Source organism: Corapipo altera, unplaced genomic scaffold (genome assembly GCF_003945725.1).
Source record: "Corapipo altera isolate COAL_440 unplaced genomic scaffold, ASM394572v1 133, whole genome shotgun sequence".
Taxonomy (NCBI): Eukaryota; Metazoa; Chordata; class Aves; order Passeriformes; family Pipridae; genus Corapipo; species Corapipo altera.
The window spans coordinates 1280048-1300815 of NW_020884939.1; the positions used below are offsets into that span (position 1 = coordinate 1280048).

The 20768-nt window shown below is 40.9% G+C and overlaps 2 protein-coding genes across 6 annotated transcripts in view; both read right to left on the minus strand.

The window, feature by feature from the left end:
• Positions 1-2297, minus strand: part of RUFY2 (RUN and FYVE domain containing 2) — a 26526-nt gene extending 24229 nt beyond the window's left edge. For 3 of the 5 annotated variants that reach the window (XM_027660940.1, XM_027660939.1, XM_027660945.1), the window contains exon 1: positions 323-386. In XM_027660940.1, coding sequence (XP_027516741.1) covers positions 323-371 — 49 coding nt within the window. In that variant the 5' untranslated portion in view covers positions 372-386. Of the gene's footprint in view, positions 1-81; positions 150-322; positions 387-2246 lie in introns of those variants that run through there. The other 2 variants (XM_027660943.1, XM_027660944.1) reach the window with 2 other exon arrangements.
• Positions 1458-20228, minus strand: DNA2 (DNA replication helicase/nuclease 2). The gene is made up of 21 exons (XM_027660938.1): positions 20112-20228; positions 19106-19285; positions 17895-18078; positions 16460-16605; positions 15223-15348; positions 14153-14372; positions 12906-13023; positions 12458-12623; positions 11030-11224; positions 10224-10454; positions 9649-9765; positions 9435-9544; positions 8831-8940; positions 8110-8334; positions 7386-7579; positions 7192-7281; positions 6907-7099; positions 3964-4053; positions 3170-3352; positions 2909-3055; positions 1458-2333 (listed from the first exon to the last, which is right to left on the minus strand). The coding sequence occupies exons 1-21, from the start codon at positions 20120-20122 to the stop codon at positions 2277-2279; spliced, it is 3093 nt and encodes a 1030-aa protein (XP_027516739.1). The 5' UTR covers positions 20123-20228; the 3' UTR covers positions 1458-2276.
• Positions 20229-20768: the final 540 nt, after the last annotated feature.

The window sequence follows — 20768 nt, forward strand, 5'->3', positions numbered from 1 at the left end:
GCCCTGCTCCCCCGCGCCCGGCCCCGCGGCCCCCGCCCCGGCCGGCCCCGCTCCCGCTCCCGGCGCCGCAGCCGCGCTCACCCATGGCCGGAGAGGAGGAGCCGCCGCAGCCGCTCCCTGCGGGCCCGCGGCCCCGCCCGCCCCGCACGGCGCCCCCGGCGGCGGGAGGACCCGCCCCTATCGCCCTGTCGCGACAGAGCCCCCCCGCCGCGGGGGCCGCGCTGAGCACACAGCCCGGGCAGGGGGCGTCAGCAAGAGAGCCAGGGCAGGCTGCGGCACACGAGGCCTCTGGCATCGGCTAAGCACAATCAGCAGCACGAACCTGAGCCTTCCCTACCCCTCTCGCCACTGAAAGCTTCAATCCCTAACATTTATTCCAAATGATAATTCTCTAACGCCGGAGAACGTGTATCAGAACAAGTAGGAGCAGTATTCCAGAAAAAAAAAAAATATCTTTGAGTTTAGCACCTTAGAACATAGTATGGTGGAAATAAAAGGTAGTACTTTAAAAAGGTCAGGTTTGGGGGTTTAATTTCAAAAAACACTAAAACATTAATATCACCAGAAAAAAAAAAAAAAAAAACAGACCCACAAAAAAACCCAAACCACACTGAGGCATTAAACACAAAGCATTTCTGTCACACTCAGATGGGATCTCAGTTTGTGCTTACTGCACCCTAAGCACTACAATTTGCTTTGCTTAATAATTGTTCTAAATCCTGATCTTTCCCCTCCTTAGACAAGGCTCATCAGAAAGCTGTAGAACAAAAAGGTGTCCTTTACTTTGCTCAGCTTCAGGGACTGCCCACAAAACTGCTCAGGGAAAACAGGCCTGCAAGGAGGGACCAAAGGACAAGGGCAGCACAGGCCTGGAACAGCCCACGGGGACAGGCACACTCTTTGATTGATAGATAGATAGATACATAATACACACATTCACTACATATATTCAGAGTGGTTTAGAGCATCAGATCTCAATTTTGTGGGAGAATACCAGACCAAAACATGGTTTCATCTGTAGATCACTGCTCAATCTAAGTTTAACCATGCAAAAAGAAGGAAGGATGCATTTTATAAGTAGATAAGGAAATGTTCTTGTGGTCGAATTTCTTTATAAACCTTTTAGTCGCATGCAGACCATTTCCTGGATAAGCAGAACTTGGTGTAAGAAAATAGATTAGCTAAGTCTCAGTGTTTTGTACATGTAGATCCTAAATATAGAAAGAAAAACTCTTCTAAACCAGTATATGTTGTTCTGAAATTGCTACTATAATGAACAGTGTATTTTACTGTATTTTTTCCATCTTATGGAAGTCACAGAGCACAGACACAGTTGATGCAACATGTATTTTCACCAGAAAAAGGAGGATATCCTGTCAGATACTAAAGTGATATTGAACTGTTAAAAGTATTTGTATTATATAAAGCACAGTATTAACAAAGTTTAAACAACTGTAATGAAACAAACAGCAAACTTTTATTATTTCAAGCATTACAAAAAGTCAGGGAGCAGTGTAAGAGAGTGAAAATGCCCACATTTAATAAGTTTGTCTGCATCTGTATGCACACAGCTACTTGACATTGATCCCAGAGAAAACAAATACTAATGATTCTGAAGAATCAAGAAAATTGATGTTTCCAACAGTAATCTTGCAAAGAAACTTTTCAGTCTCTTTAGTCTAGAATATGAGGTAGCATAAAGACTACAGATGTCTCAAGTAAACAGTGTTTGCTATTATCATATCCAATATGAATATTCATATCTGTAAAAAAACTAGAACCTGAGCATGTAAACTTCTCAGTCAGCAAGCTGCAGCTCTGGCTCTGTTTCTTGGGAAAGTTTTGGTTTGAAGACTACAGATCAGACAAACTGAAAACAGAGTTTTACTAGGAAGCATTTCACTTCAGACTGATCTGCTGAACACAGTTAACAACAGGGAATTAGTCAATCAGCATCACATTTCTCCCTGATGTGTGCAAAATCCAGCGATTAGAAAAGTCATCAAGGGATCTTCGTGAGAGAGATTAATTACATTATGTATATAAATATAAAACGCTTCGGTATTTTAAAAAACAGGAGTAGAGTTTAAAGAAGAATGTGAGGCTTTGACGACGACAAAGACGTTTTTCCTATTTTTGTTCCAAACAGCACAACCCAGCACCTTAATTGGGAATTCCAGTAAATGGAATCGCTGTGTGTAAACTGTATTTTCAAGTCTTTAGAACCAGAGCAAAAGAAAAGATACAAATGGCTGTAAAACTTCCCATCCTCACGCTCATAAGATGTTACACTTGTGGATACTTTCATGAGCCCCGGCTGGAAGATTGAAGATGTAGCAAGTTAAGGAAGCATTATGACAACATATCACATTCCCCAAACCTGTTTGAATACATATTGGGATTTGCAAAAAAAGCAGCTAACAAGGTTATTTCCTGTTTAAATAGGAGATGGAAACAGCCATAGCTAAAGCTTACTCAGTACGATGCCAGAGAGAAATGAAAAATGAACAAGTCACCTGAAAAAGAACCTATTTTCCTTTCCAGCAAGACTATCCACGAAGCAGATGTGTTGAAGGGCATGGTACTTCTGAAGAAAGCAATCACACTAAGATGCCAAGAAACTAGGATGGTCACAGAAAAGAATGCAAGAGCATCAAAAATCAGAAATTCAGGCCTCAAAATTAAAAAATTACATTAAAGTTGACTTGCAAATCAGCGTGGACTTTTTTTTATTTCTTCATCTCGAGTACACTTCTGGCAAGTTTAATTAGCACATTTTGTGCTGTGTGGCAAATCGCTGTTAAAAACACAAGCTAAATAATCCAAGATCTTCCCATCCTTACCTCAAATCTCAGTAAGTCAATCTTACCTTTCCCCTTTCCCAAACCAGGGTGCAGAAAAAGGATATCATTGCGTGGGACTGCAGGTGGCAGAGGAGCTTCTCCAGGGGAGGATAGCAGCTCAGGGATGGAACACAGCCCACCATGACCAGCTTGTGCTTGGCTCTCGTGATGGCAACGTTCAGGCGCCGCCAGTCCTTCAGGAGGTTGCCAAGCTGTCAGATAAATGGAACTTGCTTTTATTTCTCCTATTTAATGTAGATAAAACACTCATTTTCAAAAGGCATCTGACTACTACAGTTGGCACAAAGGTAGTATGACCAACTTACATTTTCATCATTACTGTTCCTAACAAAAGACACGATTATGATACTTTTGTCTCTTCCTTGGTATTTGTCGACTGTGTTGACTTCCACTCTGTTCTCCTTCAGTTTTGCCATCAAATCAGTGATTGTTTTTAACTGGTGTCTGTAGGGTGATATGATGCCAATGTCTGAAGGCTTGCAGCCAGCCTGAAAGGAGCAGGAAAAGAAGAAAAAAGCTGTCACTGCAGTTGGCTTGGGAAACTCATCGCCATCACAAAACCCTCAAGGATTTCTTTAATTTATTTTTTTTAAACAGTGCTGCAAGATATTGTGTCTACACTAAGTCATCAGTGGAACTATAGGTGTGACTGGTATTACTAAAGAAAACAGAAAACCTGAGTTACTGAAAGATCCCAAGCTTTGTCTTAACTTAGCACAAAGACAGATATCCAGGAAATCCTCATTTTTCTTTCTTTGTCAAACTGTGAGGTGAACATTGAGAACTCCTAGTCTGTATTACTGGATGAAATAAGGAAGAAAGGCAAATCCTCTTCCATCCCTCCCAAAGAAGTATTCATCTCTTAAAAGAATTTGGCATCCAGCTGATTTATTTACATCCTAAATCCAGCCAGGCAAGGGACAGGGAAAGGAATGCAGCAGGCTCCTCACTGTACTGACATGCAGTCAACCCACAATTTATCCTTAAGATTATCCCTCAAAGAATAACCCAAAACACAGGAGGTGCCATTACTGCAGCAATGTAAGAACCATTAGTCATAAAGCTGCCCCTCCAAACAATGCACTAATGTGAGAGTTACCTTAATAAATAAGGATGTGAGAAAGAGCACTATTTTAGCTTCTGTCACATTACTTACGCCACCTTTTTCTGCATGTTCTGGTGCTGGGACCTTTAAAAATATAAACAGGGTATAATTACTTTTGCAGTCTATAATGGTGTACCACATTCTGATCCCTAACTCATCATATCATATGTGGGTTTATACTAATGGTTTTAATTTAAAAAACAAGGCTAAGTGTTAAATTTTACGAATCAGAAGAGCCTGTACTGTAAAGTAACTAAAGAATGCTGCATTTGCAAAACAAGTTGGAACAAACTGCTGAAATGAGTTTCTAGAATGAGTTCACATCTTCAGAAACTGCCAAACCTTAATGCTCTGACTTTACAGCTCACACATTACAAATCAAAAAGAGAGAAAAGAGAGAAAATTACATTTTACATGGAATTTTTCTTTTAATGCTCTCCATACAGCAATATTTACAGTGAATTTTCCCCAGTCTGTGGCATAAAAGGATTATTTTTTTACATGTGTGAAAGCCTACACTTAAAACTAAAGCAAGAACTATCCAAAACAGTGGTCTTGAACTCCTGATCTTTTAAGAGAGTATTCACTGAATTCACCATTTCTTAACTATTAACTCCCTTTTCCTACACCTTGTATGAATGAACGAGGCCAAGAAGCCAAGACCAAGCTCAGAATGTGAACTCTTGTCATTGTGGTATCACAGTTCTGCAATTTATTCTCCTGGCTCAGCTCGTGCCTTCTCTAAAGCTGAAATATCAACAGCAAGAACTGATGGTGTCCATCAGGTAAACTGGGGTCAAGCAGACCTCTTTATTTGCAAAGAGTATAAAACTGAACAGACACTAAACTGCTTTCCAGCTCCAAATTCCATTTGCTACTTTTACTCATTTCCCACCATTTTCTACTATAACCATTCCACTATTTTATACTGACATAAGCCATGTTTTCTTAGATGCCACTTTTAACATGTTCATCATGTTCTGTTTCCCTTTTCAATTTTGAGGACAGCATTGCCACTGAAAATGGGAGGTGGTGTAGTGTAAATTAAAGCAGCACTCTCAAGAGTTCTACTACAACTGGTTTTACCTTTTTTTTTGGGAACTCAGTATTCTGAAAATGTCACATCTAAGAAGCCTCCAAACTCCACGTGCTCAGAGTTTTCTCCAAGCAGAAAAGCACTGTTTTACTGAACAGTTGGTTTCTCTCCAGAGTAGCATTAATGTAGCCAAAAACTACACAAAAATCTTTTGAAGGAAAGAAGTTCTAAAAGCCAGGTCATGCTTATGGTAACACATGCTTACATTTGTATTTCTCATGTTCACATAGTGCACCAACAGAACCCCCAATAAAACCAGCTTTGGCCTAGAATTTCTCAGGAAACTTGCCCTAAATCAAGGACATAATTTTTCAGTCTCCAGGCCCAAGCTGTCAGAAGTGCAGACGGACACAGGGCTTGGCAGAAAAGAAACAAATAGATTTCCCATCACTGTCACAAACACCTTGCATTATTACACAGTAAACAATAAAGGCTTTTTTTAATTTTTTTAAAAAAGTAAGCATAATAAATGGAAGCTTCCTGCTGGTATCATGATGTTTTTTGCCCTCCTTTCTCCCCGTTTGTATTGCCCCCCCCAGTATATTTCTTCATAAGCTTTTCTTGGTTATATTAAAAATACACAGGGGAAAAAAAAACCACTATGAAGCCAAGGAAATACTGGTTTTGTTTGGTCTTGTATTCAGAGGGGGCTTTTCCATTTCTCCCCCCTCACCATGACCACCCCAACACATGGAGTTTTGACAGCAAGTACAAAAGGAGAAATGATATTATAGCCCCATGTCGGAACAAACCCAAGAATATTTTGGAAAGAGAAACTTTCCTCCTGTTTCTACAAAGAGAACAGCTGTCTTACACTCAAGATGGGCTTTCTAGGAAAAAAAAAAAAAATTCAAAATGGAACAGAAACTCTGGCTTCCCCATTACCAATTTCTCTATGACTACCAGATGAACAGCGTACCAGCCAGCTTCCTCTTAACAAGTCCCTTTCCTGGGACCAACTGTCTGCTTTCCTGGGAAAGGGACTGCAGCTAGGGAGGCATTCCTGCCCCTGTTCAGTTTAGGCATTTTTAGAAATTTCTCTACGTCATCAAAGTAAACGCTGTTTCTTTTTAGGTCACTGAAGAGATTCTAATAGAATTGTCTTAAAAAAAAATAGGAATCCTGTAGGATGTTGTAGACAGCACAGGGAGGTTGGAGAGTTTTACCCAGAGTCAGCACAAAAGATCATCAGCTGATTCAATTATTGGTAAAACACAGTATTAATAGGAATCAACAGAAAACCTGCTAAGGAAGGAAGGAAGATTAAAATCTTCATAATTCAATCACCAACTACAGTGAAAACAAGTACTAGAGACCACAAATATGTACTAATTTATTAATCTTTTTCTACATGTATTTAAATTCCTCCTCATTGTTCCTAGTCAGCTTCTTTGCAGAATTTTTATCCACTCTTGAGTTGTAATTTTCCAGCAAAAATTGGTGTCCTCATGAAAGGGCATGTCTAAACCAACTTACTCCTCCCTTACACTTCAGCATATAGAAAGTCTCCAAAATTCCATGGAGAATTATAGCTATTCCTGCCACTGGCTACACACTTTGAGCTACACTGGACATGAGAAAAAAGTCTACAGTACCTTCCATATTTTCTGAAATATTACCTGAATTAAACATTTCAGCTGTTCCCAGATGGGATGGATCCAGCAGCAGCTGATCAGCTACACCACCACCACTTGTGTGTGCTGCACATTTTCCATGGAACCAGAAAATCATTCTCTGAAGTTCCCTATTTTACCCTACCTAAGCTGTATCAAGTTTTACATGTTGACTGTGTTGAGAACTTGCATCAAAATACAATGTTGAAAGAACATAATGAACTTTACCTTCTCTGTGTTCAGAAAACACACAGGTGTGTCTGGATCAAGTACTTCTTTCAGCCACGTTTTTGAAGCATCCACAAGGTCCAGTTTCAATTTTTTTAGGTTGGGCAAGTTAACAGTGGCATTTGACACCTTCTCTGAGCCACATTCCAGTTTGCCTTCATACACTAACATGTTACTCAGTGACATAATCTTACTAAAGATTTAAAAAAACAAGAAAAGGGATAAAAATCTTACCCTTTCAATCCCACACTAAAAACACAAGGTAATAAATAAAATTTAAATTACCTATTCATTCTGTATTGCACAGTTAATTGGACAACAGCATTCTGGTTTTGTTCCAGCCTTTTAAATAAGCTCTCACTCATGCCAAGATCTCTGTTACAACACAAACACAAAACCCAAAAGTGTGTCAGTCAGAACACTGCAAAAGCCTTCCCAGAATTCATTACTAGTCACTGTCCAGCAGCATTTTATCTTACCTTGCTTCTGCATTCAGCACAAGTGGAGGCAGCTGCTGATGATCCCCCACCAGCACAAACCTTTTGGAGCAGAACAGTGGGCCCAGGCAGATGAGCTGGCTTATTTGGGAAGCTTCATCAACTATACAGAAATCAAATTGCTTCTGAACAAAGATAGGGTGATTTACTCCCATGCAAGACGTTGCCACCACTGGCTGAAAATTGAGACACACTTTAAGGATAAGGTACATTTTATATCCTTTAGTACTATGTTTTCCAGGTTAAAAGAAAAAATGTTTCCCCTTAAACTAAACAGCTTGACATATTCTTGCATCAATTGCAAGTGACAAACAAAGCCAGCTTTAGAGCAGACTGTAGCAAATAACCCATTCCTGCCATGTGTTTAGTGATGCCACGTTCTCAGCCTGTACAATTCATGGAGGGTACTGAAGTGACTCGTGTAACGAGATCTCAGAGAAAAGCACTGGAGTGTTTGGGACTTATTACTTACAATGAAGAGTTACTTTGTGTGGACATTAACAGGCTGAAAGTTGAGAAGCATTGTCTATGCTGGTCATTATCAGCTATAAACTAATTGAAGCCATGCAGAGATTGATTATCTTTTCCAGCTCAGATTTCTTACAGCACTTCACACCTTTGGGATGAGTTCTCCTCTGCAGCATCCGAACATCAAATCCTGACGTAATTATCTTGAATGATTTGCAGCAAAACCCACTTTTCTCACCTGACTATTATAGACCTCTTCCAAATCTGTTACAGATTTAATTGATCTGGACCTGCAAATTTCTTCTTCTGTATATTTCTGAATATCTGGATGGACCTTCTGAGCTCGCCCTAAGCGCAGGAAACCAACTTTGAATTTGGCCAACTTGAGCAGGATGTTGTCCACAGCCGTGTGTGTAAAACTAGTCAGGAGAACACTGAAGCCACAAGCAGAAAGAATTCTCACCTAATGAGTGGCAAAGGGAAGGGAAAGAAAAGTTATTAGTTCTCTACGAGAATAGGCAGCCCCATGTTTGACAAGGCAAAAAGCACAAGTGGTTCTGGAGAGAGCCAATAATGAGTTCAATTTGCTGGCTTCCCAAGGAGTCCCTTTTTTGAGCTGTAGCTCAGGATTTTTAGGACTTGCTGATATTTGGAGCCAAAGAATTTTAACACTAAATTTTAACACTAAAGTATCACAGAAGTGATTAAATATCACACTTCAATCTCCTCCCTCCCACACATACTCCTACACAGGCAACAGACAATCCTACACCAAAAATACAGTTTTAGTTCTATCAAATATAGGTTTTTAAGTAAAAAGAAGTGTATTTTCTTCTTTTAATCTAACAGTGTCTATATAATTTCAGTCATGACAGCTAATTTTTGGACACTATACAGTTTGTTTAATGCTGTCCTCTAAATCTCACAAAGAAAATTAAAATCAAGGTACATGATCTTACTAGAGCACATATTGTAGTTGTTTTTCCTGTTCCAGGCATACCCACAATAAGTGTGTAGTCTTTTGAAAGTAGCACTTGTTTCATTGCCTGTTTCTGAGGCTTATTTAGACCTTTGAGGAGAAAAATCAAAACTAAGTTAGTACACTTCATCATAATTGTAACAATCACTAAAGTTAAAGTAAAACTATAATTTCATCTTCTTCTAAAGCCCTTAATAAAGACAAGAACTGAGCAAAGTCTGTAGGTTCTAATGAAGCTATGACATTAAACATGATACACAAGATAAGTAGTAAAGGGTCTGCACCATAATCCTAGAAATAAGGAACTGAAGGCATTTTTATTTTTAGACCTTTTTGTGACTTTTTTTTTCTAATATCCTAAATGACCACCTCCATATATTGTGTATGGGTAGTTGTGTTTGATCAGGTCTTCCTGTGACTAAATTAGTCTTCAGCTAGTTGGAAGAGCTGCAAGACAAGAACTTGGTTTAATAAGCAGAAAACTACCACTGGACCCCAAAGGAGGAAAAACCACTTATATTCAGCATGATAAACACTTTGGCTACAGAGACCACTAAAGAGAGGAGTAGAAAGTCACTTTGTACCCTTTAAAATATTTGCAACAGTTTCCTTTGCCTCTGGAGGAAGGACAGAGCTCAAGTGCTGAATGAAACGTGGTTTCTGGAAGTCAATTATCAAGTTGCGGAGCCTTTCACTGTGGAGAAAAGCAAAAGAAAACAAGAGTTGCAAGAAGAGTTACCAGTTAAGAAACTTTACCTGAAAAGATTGAAAGGAGGAAATTATTTTGGTTTTTCATACCTGACTGGAGAATCTTTCATCAATTTAGAAAGATTTTCAAAAGGGACTCCTACACCAAAATCTCCCTCTTCATGATCCAACCTAAATATGGTGTCCTTGGGGAGCTTTGACAAATTCCTGAAGGATGACATAACATGGATAAAATAATTCTGTTCTCCAGCAGTGTGTTCATGATGAAAGACTTGTTCAATGGTATCTTCCAGAGATGCAAGAGTGAAACATTAGCTAATAAAAATACACTATTAGCTGATCTAAGTAAAACATGCTCACAGCCCAATTTAATGACAATATAGACTGAATAATGAAAGTTATGGATATTACTGTATCCATATGACTGTCTCATGTTGGAGATGTGAGTAAATGGAGTTTAAACATGTTTTTATGTTAAATCAACAGGCATATCCATTGACCAAGTACTGACATTTTCCATCAAGAGAAGAGAATTTCTGAAGAGTGCCCCAAGCCCAGCAAGAAGAGTTAGAACAAGTCACAGGTTTTTGGACACTTAGAAGTGCCCCTCCTGAAGCCAGGACCACAGTGTTTTCAAACAGGTATTTTTCTTTTTGTCCTATTACCTGCCCAACAAACAGGAGACTTTTGTTCCACTGACTTCTCTAACATAGCCAGTAGCCAAACCAAGTAAACCCTTTTCCTCTCCACTCACAACCACTCGATCACCAACCAACAGGTTTGTTCCAGGTATGGAACCATTTCTGCGTTGAAAAAAATGCAGGTACTGTCCCTCGGAAATTTCACGGACTTCATCCACTCTGATCAAGTTTCCAACACAATCTCCAGCCTTCTCTCTGAATGGATGAGAAAAAGAAATATATTTTAATATTAATAATTTCTCGGGAATATTAAAAAAAAACCTCACACAAGTAAAAAAAAAAATATCACCCACAACCAACCGTCAAAACCAAAACACAAAAATAATTCCCAAAGCACAAATAACAACCCAAACACAATCAGAACTGGGAAGACTAATCAGTCACTTGACAAATCATCACTGTGCCAAGTAAACCTTCAGAAACAGCACCATGGACTGGGATCAGTCAGCACCAGCCTCAGCCCACAGAGACACAAATAGAATTACACTTGTGCTTCTTAAGGCTGAGGCTGCACTTTGCTGCTTCCCTTGTGTGACTTATCAACAGCCACCAAACAGACACCACAGTGCAAACACAAAACCAGTAAATTCATTAGGTTAATGTCTCCATTAGGTCACATCTCAAAAAATCCACCTATGCAAGTAGCATATTTGAGTGCTTCTAACAGCACTAGAAAACATCTAGCTTTGCTGGCAGTGAAAACACCAGTGGACAATGTCTCACTTTCAGGAGGAACCATCATTTGCATGAGGTTAGAAATTACACCTCACCTTTCCAAAGAAGGTATCATCCATATATTTTTATATCCCTTTTTACCCTCCCCACTTTGCAGCTCCAGGGTTAACATCAGGTACCACAGGCTGAAATACTCCAGGTGGGAGGGTTTCAGGTGCTGGGTCTCTCTGTCAATAATGGGTGCCAGAGCAGGAGGAAAGGACACACTGGCCATCTTCTGCTCCACAGCTCTAGGGATACAACCAAGCACAGGAGAGAATCAACCTGCATCTATTTGCTTGCAAGTCCATATGTACATAATGACAATCTAAATATATACTGTAACATACCAGATAGATTAATCTATCATCACTGAAGTCAAGTTGAATCTGTATCCTTTGTTCATGTGAGTAATCTTCTATTAGTAACCTTACATCATCTCTATGATTTTGAATTATCAAGGAACGTAAGTTAATCAAAGACCAATTAAAGGCATTTCAAAGATAGTACTGTATACATTTACATAGTTGATTTTTTTACTCCTCTTACTGCAGCAGATGAACATTGACATCTAGCTAAGCAAAAGGAATTTAATACTCAATACACAGACAGGTCAATTTATCTCAAAACTAAACACCAGATATTTTACCTAATCACACATACAAAATACAGTCAAATAGCAAAAAGTTAGTTCACCAGTGAATAGCTACCCAGTTAGAAACAATCTTGGTGCTGTAACAACTGAGTATTAGAAGTAATATTGCACAAAACCTACTTTACAAAGACATATCATGGATGCCCACAAAGCTGGCTCCCTCCACATACAATTTTACCCCTGCAATTTTAAAAACAATCAGGTGTTCTGTTTACACAAGATCACACCAAAGGCTCTCCTGTTCTAACATATCTCATTTGATCTCTTCAGTACAAGAAATGGTTCTGGGTTTGTGCAGCATAAAGACTAAAACTTCATGTGAAAATTTAGCAAATATCTGCTCATTACTTCTCTTTAACAGGCAATGCAACAACACTTTAGCAGAGTAATATCAGTGCATCATTACTTGTGTGATATCCTCCAGGGAAACAATCTTCTACAGAGTCAAAGTGAAAGAGTTGTTGTCCAGCCAGAATCCAGGCCCAAAAACCTCCTCTTTCAAAAAGTTGAGAGAATATAGCTTTTTAAAATTTTAAATATTATTAACTTATATATAACAGATCTGTTATTGTCATCAAGTATTTTGTTGAGACTTATCTCAGATTTTCTCTTGCAGAAAGTGTACCTGAGCAAATACATGAAGTCTCTGGGAGATCAGACCCTGCATTACAAAAGTTGCAAGGGAGTCTGTGAAAGATTCTTTCGGGATGCAAGAGTCCTCAATAAAGAAATAAGAAGCTGTCAACCCTGAAAATGAAGCCACTGTATCAAAAGCTATGATTATTCAAACTTATTTAGAAACATTAGTCAGACTTTTTTTTTTTTTTACCTGCTGTATAGGAAGCAATTGTGCAGCTGGGAGCAATATTTACAGGCTTGACTGTCATCAATCACGGGAGGCAAAGCAGCAAGCTGTGAGTGCTGCCTTCCCACAGCAGATTTGTAGGTACTGTGCGTTAAGTAGAAGGCCACGTGATTTCTCAGCTTCATTAATTCTGTCAGAAAAGAACCAACTAAGCTGATGTTTTTGTTTGCAACAGTTTCTAACTCAAAAGTAATTAGCTATCAACTTTTTAGTCAGCTAAGAAGTGATTATTTACATAACAAAGTCCCTCTGCTACATTAAAATAATAGAGTTTTTAACATAAGCTTATTGGAAGTAGTGATGTTATAACATAGTACAGCTATTTTGGCAAAAGGAAACCTTACAGGCAACATGAGAGGTTTTAGCAATAGATAAGATAATTCTGGTTTCCAGGGAAGGGGAACAACTTTACCTCTTCTGTCCAGGCGGGCTCCAGAAACAGGATACATTGTACCAGTTTTGAGATAAAGAAGAAATCCAGCTTCAGGATCTGCTCTCCGCTCTAAATTCAACAGTGTGTACAGAATAACCTGCAAACATTTGAGAGAAACTTACTGCAATATGTTTGTTGCAGTTTAACCCCAAGTTTAAAGCCAAGTACCACATGGCTGCTCCCCCACTGCCCCACCAGTGGGGTCGGGGAGGGAATCGGAAAGGGAAAAGCTGGAAAACTCATGAGATAAAGACAGTTTAACAGGAAAAGCAAAGGCCATGCACACAACCAAAGCAAAACAAGGAATTCATTCCCACTTCCCATGGGCAGCAGGAGTTCAGCCACTTCCAGGAGAGCAGAGCCCCATCCCATGTAACGGTGACTTGGGAAGACAAACACCATCACCCCAAACACATCCCCTCAAGCTTCCCCCTTCCTTCCCCCACATCACACACCGAGCACGGTGATCAGCTCTGTGGTCTGGAATGTCCCTTTGGTCAGCTGGGATCCCCTGTCCCTGCTGTGTCCCCTCCAAACTTCCCATCATCCCCAGTCTCCTCCCCAGTGTGGCAGGACAGGGAGCAGGAAAGTCCTTGGCTTTGTGTGTGCTCTGCTCAGCAATAACAAAAACATCTCCATCATCAGCCTGTGTTCAGCACAAATCCAAAACACAGCCCATACTATCTCTTGTGAAGGAATTTATCTCTACTCCAGGCAAAACCAGCAGCATTAAAACCAAAATACATTCTAATCAGTATTCAGCTCTTCCATAATTTATATGGCTAAACACTCATTATTGTCACACGTATTCTAGAAGCCATAAGCAGTAAGAACCTGACCAAGGATGGAAACTAAAAGGCAACTTCAGAAGTTAATAACAAGACTACTGCCTCTAGATCAGGCCAGCTATCTGGAAATATGCACAACACTAATTCCTGAAGCAGTTTGCCTCAACCTAATATTTGAATGCAACAAGAAGAGACTGAAGAACACATATTTCAGGATAAAAACCAAAAATGTATTTGAAAGTGGTAAAAGTATGTAATTCTTACTCCTCAGTTCACTTCCATTTTATACCAGGAGCTTTGGGCATGCCAGGATCAGCCATCCCCGAGTTTAGAGTACACCAAAATGTGGTCACATTGATAAGACAAAACAGTTCATCTAATCAAACAAGAAAGTACCCACAGTCTCTGACAGTGGAACTGGACAGTGGGTGTTTGTACCTGACTCCTGTGCTCTATGGAGTTAGATTCCTTGCCAGACTTGAGCTCCAATGGCATTATCCGAGACTGCTCTCCAGCCTGGCAATGGATTTTCACCCTGGCTGTAACATCAATCTTTCCCTTCAACCCAAACCTGGGAGACCAGATGTTCTCTTCGATGTCCAAGATATCTACAATCTCTATCTTAGAAGATACCACTTCTGTTTTTTCACCATTTGACCTAGGAAGAAAAATTAAGCCAGAAGTTAACAATTTTCCTTAATTCTTAACATTTAAACATTAAAATGTGTTGCAAATGCAAAATGTGATTTTTTTGCATTACAGGTTCTCTTCAGGAACTAACTTCAGAAATAAAATGCATCCAGTTTCACTCAAACTCTCTTCCCATTAACAGAGGAAGTGTCATATCAGAAACTAAGTATAGTTTTGCTATTCACCTGAATTTCAAACTTTAAATAAGACTCTTAAACTGCTTGTGATTGTCTTTGGTCTTTTGTCAACAACCACACTCTAAAACAAACAAAAAAATTAACGATATACACAGGACAGCAGCATACAGATTTTACCTAGACCTGCCATTTCACTGCAACTTTAACACCCTGTGGTTATTACAATCAACAGCAAGAAGCTATAGACAAGAAGAGCTCAGCAGCAGCTGGGTTAAATCACCATTTCACTGAAAAACTGTTGAATCAGTCAAAAATTCCATTTGATTACTAGTTTCACATTCTGATTTGTAGTGTTGCACATATCTACAGTAAATGTTAGCTTAATCAGCAGCTTGCCTTTCTAATCACTAAAATCTCTAGTTTGTACCACACTGTTCACAAGGATTTTAAGATCAGTAGGATTTTTATGTCAGTTCACCCTCAGGCTTCATGTCTTGCCCCAGTACTCACTATGGCAGCTAAATATGTAGCTCTAGATCAGCTACACTGGCACTGAGGCCATGAATTAGCTACAAAGCACTGAACAGATGTGCAGGAAAAGCATTGTTCTGAAAATTAAAAGTGAGCTAAAGAAGGTACACAATATAGAATGGTTTTAACTTTTAACTCCTGGCTTCTTACAGTTTTAGTTGCATTTCATTTTGGTTCACTGGATTGTGCATGAAGTCTTCTGCCCATTTAAAAAATGATGGTAAATATTCTTCCACCTCCTGCATTATTTCTGCTTGTTTCAGATTTAAGTGATACCTGAAAAATAAAACCACACACATTAAGGAGAAAGAAATATGAGATTTGCTGCTGGTACTAGAGAGATTTTACCTTGAATATCCACAAGATTAATGACAGTAACTGTCAAGTTTTAATAAGCATCTAAAAATTGTAGATAATGACAGCTTAGTTAAGCTGGCATTCACTGGAAATGACGTCATTATTCTACAGCAACAGAGAAATACAAGTGGGTTTTGCACAAAAAGGTTCATACAAGTGTAAATGACCACAGCCAGCAGACTCAAGCAATTACTTTCCAATCCCAACAAACAGTGGCCTCCATATGCCAAAAGGAATTGCAAATTAACAGTTTCATGGAGGCCCAGGGTGACAAAGGCCTTTAAGTAATCTTGGGAGTCACAATTCAAAATATTACCTTCATAACAGAACTAGAGTAATAAATCTTCCTTCTACAGTTTTAACTTCCAACTCATCTGGGGCTAAAAGGTACTGACATTGCCCAACAGGCAATTTTTAACAGCCTAAATATAATGATTTTTATTTTTTACATGAGTAGAATTAGATTTTAGTGAAGTCTGCAGTAAAATGCTAAAACTGACAGCCATTCATCTTACCATTTTCTGATGGAAATATTAAGACTATTTATTTGGCTAGCATTTCTATCAGCTTTGCTGAGAAAAGAAGTGAAACATCTTCTAGCAACTGAGCCTTTAAGCAACCTGATAAAGAATATGAAAACCTCAGACATTCAAGGCTTGGTCAGTCACAATTTCTAGTTCATCTCCTGAGGATAATAATGAATTATGTTTGTCACATTTAAATCAGCCTGGAAATCTAATGTTACAGGCACAAACACTGCAACCTGCTTGTCCTGAAGGAATAAACCCCCACATACACACAGTTACTCCAGAAGCACAGTTTGGATCCACAGAAGTAGCTCAGCAGGGAAGGCAAACAAAATTACATTATTAAATGGGGAATTATCTTACTAAAAGGTACCCCATTTCCATCAAGCAAAGTCATTTGGCACAACACTCTCCAGACAATAGTGCTACATTTTCTAAAGTGTAACTTAAAAGAGTTCCTGCCCTGTCTTCCAAACATAAAAGACACTTGTGATGCTACTTACATTTCTTTGAGGTACTTTTGTCCATACACAATTCTATTTGCTAGTTCTAGTACTTTTTCTTGTGTCAAGTTATTTGTTACAGATTGCTGGAAAATGTCATGAAGAATTGTACCAAGGAGCATTTGGCGCGAACCAGACTCTGAGCCCTGCAACAGATGTCACAACACATCAAGGTTTATGCCACTTCATACCAACTTCACTATAACATTTCTGGGTTTCTTTGCTGCAGATCATGGACTGCACTTATTTAATTGCAAGATCATGATGGCTTTCACCTCACTAATTACTGTCCAGTCAAACCCAACTGTGAAAGCAGCCAAATTGAAATGAGTCTCTCCTATTGCTTTATCCCAACCCTGATAACATTAGGAAATAATCCCTATGTGATTGATAGGTGAGAAACAAAGGCACAGATTAAAATGAATTTTGAGAAAGTTTTGCCTGTGGGCAAAACAGTAGTATTTCCTAATGCAAATACTTACCTTTACAATCTTACACATATTTTTTGCACAAAGCAGTTTCCCGTGTGTTACCAACTCACAGGAGAATCATTCCAAGTATCTCCAAAATGGCTCAGAAACCCATCAGCAGGGCTGGGCTCTGTAGAGTCACAAGAACTGAAAGTGGTAGCAAAACGACCTCTGTGTGAGTCACCACCAAACAACTGGAAGTCTGATCACTGTGATGTTACAGTATCTGTTACAAACCAGTCACTTGTGGATTGCACTCACAATGTGGATGGTGTTATCCCAGTGTCAGGGGTTGTCAGTGCATTGTCCCAAACAATCATTCCATTCCCATCACTCCTCCAATAAGGGGCTGACACCATTTCCTAGTCTTAATTTCCTTTATTTAATTTTCTTGTTTCAGTCACAGACTTCCAGCCAGGCTGGGAGTTTAGTGGCAAACTAAACCATTACAATTCCCTTACTCATCTGGATTTATATTCCTATCCTGTCTGGAAGTTTTCATCAGCTGAGACTGGCAGCTGTTGCTTCTCTGCCATCCACATATCAGCAAGGATACTACCACAAGAAACCTCTTTCAGTGGTCCAGCAGCTGGATTCAAACTCTTATTTTTCAGAGGCTCTTGGCCAAGAGTGGTAATGTTTTCATATGAATGAGGGGCAGATCCTTCACAAAGGATTTATACCCACACAAAACGTGGCAAGAGATTATCAAAGAAGTTATCAGAATTTTAAGTGGAAAGACCACTTCTTTAGCCCAGTAACTGTGTTAAAAATACTGGATTATTTCAGCTGTGATTTTCAAAAAACACCAAGAATTTCAACCAGAGACAGTTTCCACCCCAAATTATTCTGTGTTGGACATTTTGCAGTACAGCATCACGGCCAGAATGAACACTGAGCAAACCCACCAGTCTCAACGGGGCAGTAACTCATTAGAGGCCTGACAGTCTGGAATTCACTCTTACCCTGAAGCGTTCGCTCAGCACTGCCCTCCTCATACAGCGGATGCTGTTCGACACCGTAGTGCCAGAGAGCAGCAGGTCTGGGTACAGCACCAGGTACCCACACCGGTCACTGATGACCCACGTGCCGGAGCCACACTCCCCTTCCAAATGAACGATGTCCCCTGGAACAACGGGGACGGACTCCCTGCGATGGAATACGACGGAACAGTCAGTGGCAATATGGACACAACACAGCGGTAATTACACATCAACGTGGCAGACGGGGTTCTTTGAAACAGGAGGTTATTGGGACTCTTCTTATAAGAAGTTGACTTAAATAAATCCTGAAAGTGAATAAAGGCATTTTTACTGACAAACCCCATTATTTTGAGTACTAGATCATGCATCAGGACAGCCTGTAAGCAGGGGAATCCTGTTGACTTCAAATCATTCCAGACTGATGTGTTGAACTATTTCAGCATTGTTATGTTTTACTGCTTTTGCATTACATGAGTTCTGCCTTCTTACTTAGCAATTCTATTTGTTTCAGAAACTCAGCAAAATCTAAAAATATTTGGAATGATCTGGAAATTTCAGGGTTCAAGATCTTAGATATTTTTTTCTTCAAGAAATAATGTCTTATACTTTTCTCCCACCTTTCAGTCTTGGACAGAAAATGAAAAGCAATGCCAAATAGCACATGCACCCCCATGTGTTTCAAAATACTATCCAGTCTTTTCTCCTGTAACACACCATGCAACACAATTAGTTCTAAATTAGAATCTTATCCTTACATGAAAACAACTTTTGCAGTGGGGCTCGAGCTAAGGTGATTTTAACAGGCTGCAAAAAGCCCTCATGTTTTACAGACGTGGCTTTGTACATTTATATGTACAATGAGGGTACATAATTTGGAAGGACACTTCTAATTAATGCAAAACAGTTAAACAAATAGCCTACCTAGAGTTAAATGCCTTGCTGTTTGTCAGTACAAAGGTAAATTAAAACTGTAAGGTAGCAATACCCACTCAACACAAGCTACCTGACATGAGTTCTCTCGAGATGAATATCCATTACGCTGACATACTGATAATGTTACATTAAATAAAGGTTGCTTCAGGATTTTGTATCATTTCTAAGGCAGTAAAACTGCTCTCAAAGGCAACACAAAGAAAATTTACTTAATAATCCAGTATTTCATTTTCTTTTCAGACATCTGCATAATGAATTACCAGCCATTCCTAAGAATGCACAGCTCTGTATCTTCTAGTGAGTGAGATGCTGTAATTCTCAAGTGTTTCTCAGGGTCACTTCCATTTCTCTGTATCACGCTGACTTCCAGCACTCGGTATCTGTTGTTCAGCCCCTTCCTCAGTATCGTGTCAGGGCAGTCAGCCCTTTTCTTCTGAAAACTGAAGAACGGCTCATTAAGAGACAGAACACTACCTGAGAACAGCCAGCCTATATACAAAGCAAGGAAAAGCTTCAAATATAAACCCAACTCTAATCCCCTTCAATTTTTATACATAATTAGTGCGGTTTTGCAGTTCTGCACAGGTAAAGCCCAGGAAAGCTCTCTGGTGATGTTTTCACGTTCTTTTTGGATGACAGGGATGAAAAACAAGCATTTGGACATAGGAGACGTAAGGAAGGAGACATAAATATTAAGTAAGGAGACATAAATATTAAGTAAGTGGCTATTTATTGCAAGTGCTTCATTTTGGTGTCCACGTATCCATATTCACTTGAAAGTTAATTACAACTGCACTGCAAACCCTGCGCTTGTGAGAAAGCTTCTATCTCTCTGCACATACGAACTCCCGATCACCCAAGTACCCAAGTACGGAGCACTAATCTTTTTTACCCATTAACTTGAAGTTGATTAGAAAACTGATATTCAAGGCTCAGTTTTCCAATAGCCAAAGCCTGAGACAGAGCAGCAGGGCCGCTCTCCTGGCACCGAGCTGCGCCTGCCGGAGCTCCAGCGGCCCCGCCGCCCGCCCTGCCCGGCGCAAACACTCCTCACCCGCTCGGCAGAGTCGAGTTCCCCTCCCCGCTTACCCCTGGCGGTCCCGAGGGCTCCCCCCCTCTCCCCCATGCCCGAGGAACCTCATTGCAGGCCCTCAGGACCCCCATCCCGCCTTCCCGCGCGCGGAGCCGGGAGCGTTTCTGAAGTTCGAACTCCCCGCGCTCCGGGTCGTCTCCGCCCAGCTGCTCTTCCCCGCGCTCGGCTGCTACCTCTCGGCCATGGGCAGGTCCCGTGAGGCGCTCGGCTCGGCTTGCCCCGTCCCGCGGCTCACACGGCTCCCTCACAGCGCACCTCAGTCCCGCGGCTCCCTCACACGGCCCCTCAGTCCCCTCACACGGCCCCTCGGGCCCCTCACACCGCCCCTCGGGCCCCTCACGGCAGCGGCGCGGGCCCCGCCCAGCGCGGGCAGCGCGGGCCAATGGGAGGCGGCGGGACGGCGGTCGCCGCGCGCGCGGGCCGAAGGCGCGGAGCGGCGCGCGCGGCTCCTCGCGCCACCGGGAGGGAGGGGGGGGAGAAGGGCGGGGCCTGCGCCGCGAGGGGGCGCGAGCGGTGCTGAGGGCGGGGAGCGCCCATGAGGGGCTGTTGGGGGACTGTGAGCGTTTGTGAGGGGCTATGGGGGGCTGTGAGAGGCTATGAGGGGCTGTTGGGGGCTGTGAGAGGCTATGAGAGCTATGGGGGCCTGTGAACGTTTATGAGGGGCTATGGGGGGCTGTGAGAGGCTATGAGAGCTATGGGGGGCTGTGAACGTTTATGAGGGGCTATGGGGGGCTGTGAGCGTCTATGAGGGGCTGTTGGGGGACTGTGAGAGCTATGGGGGGCTGTGAGCGTTTATGAGGGGCTGTGGGGGGCTGTGGGAGACTGTGAGA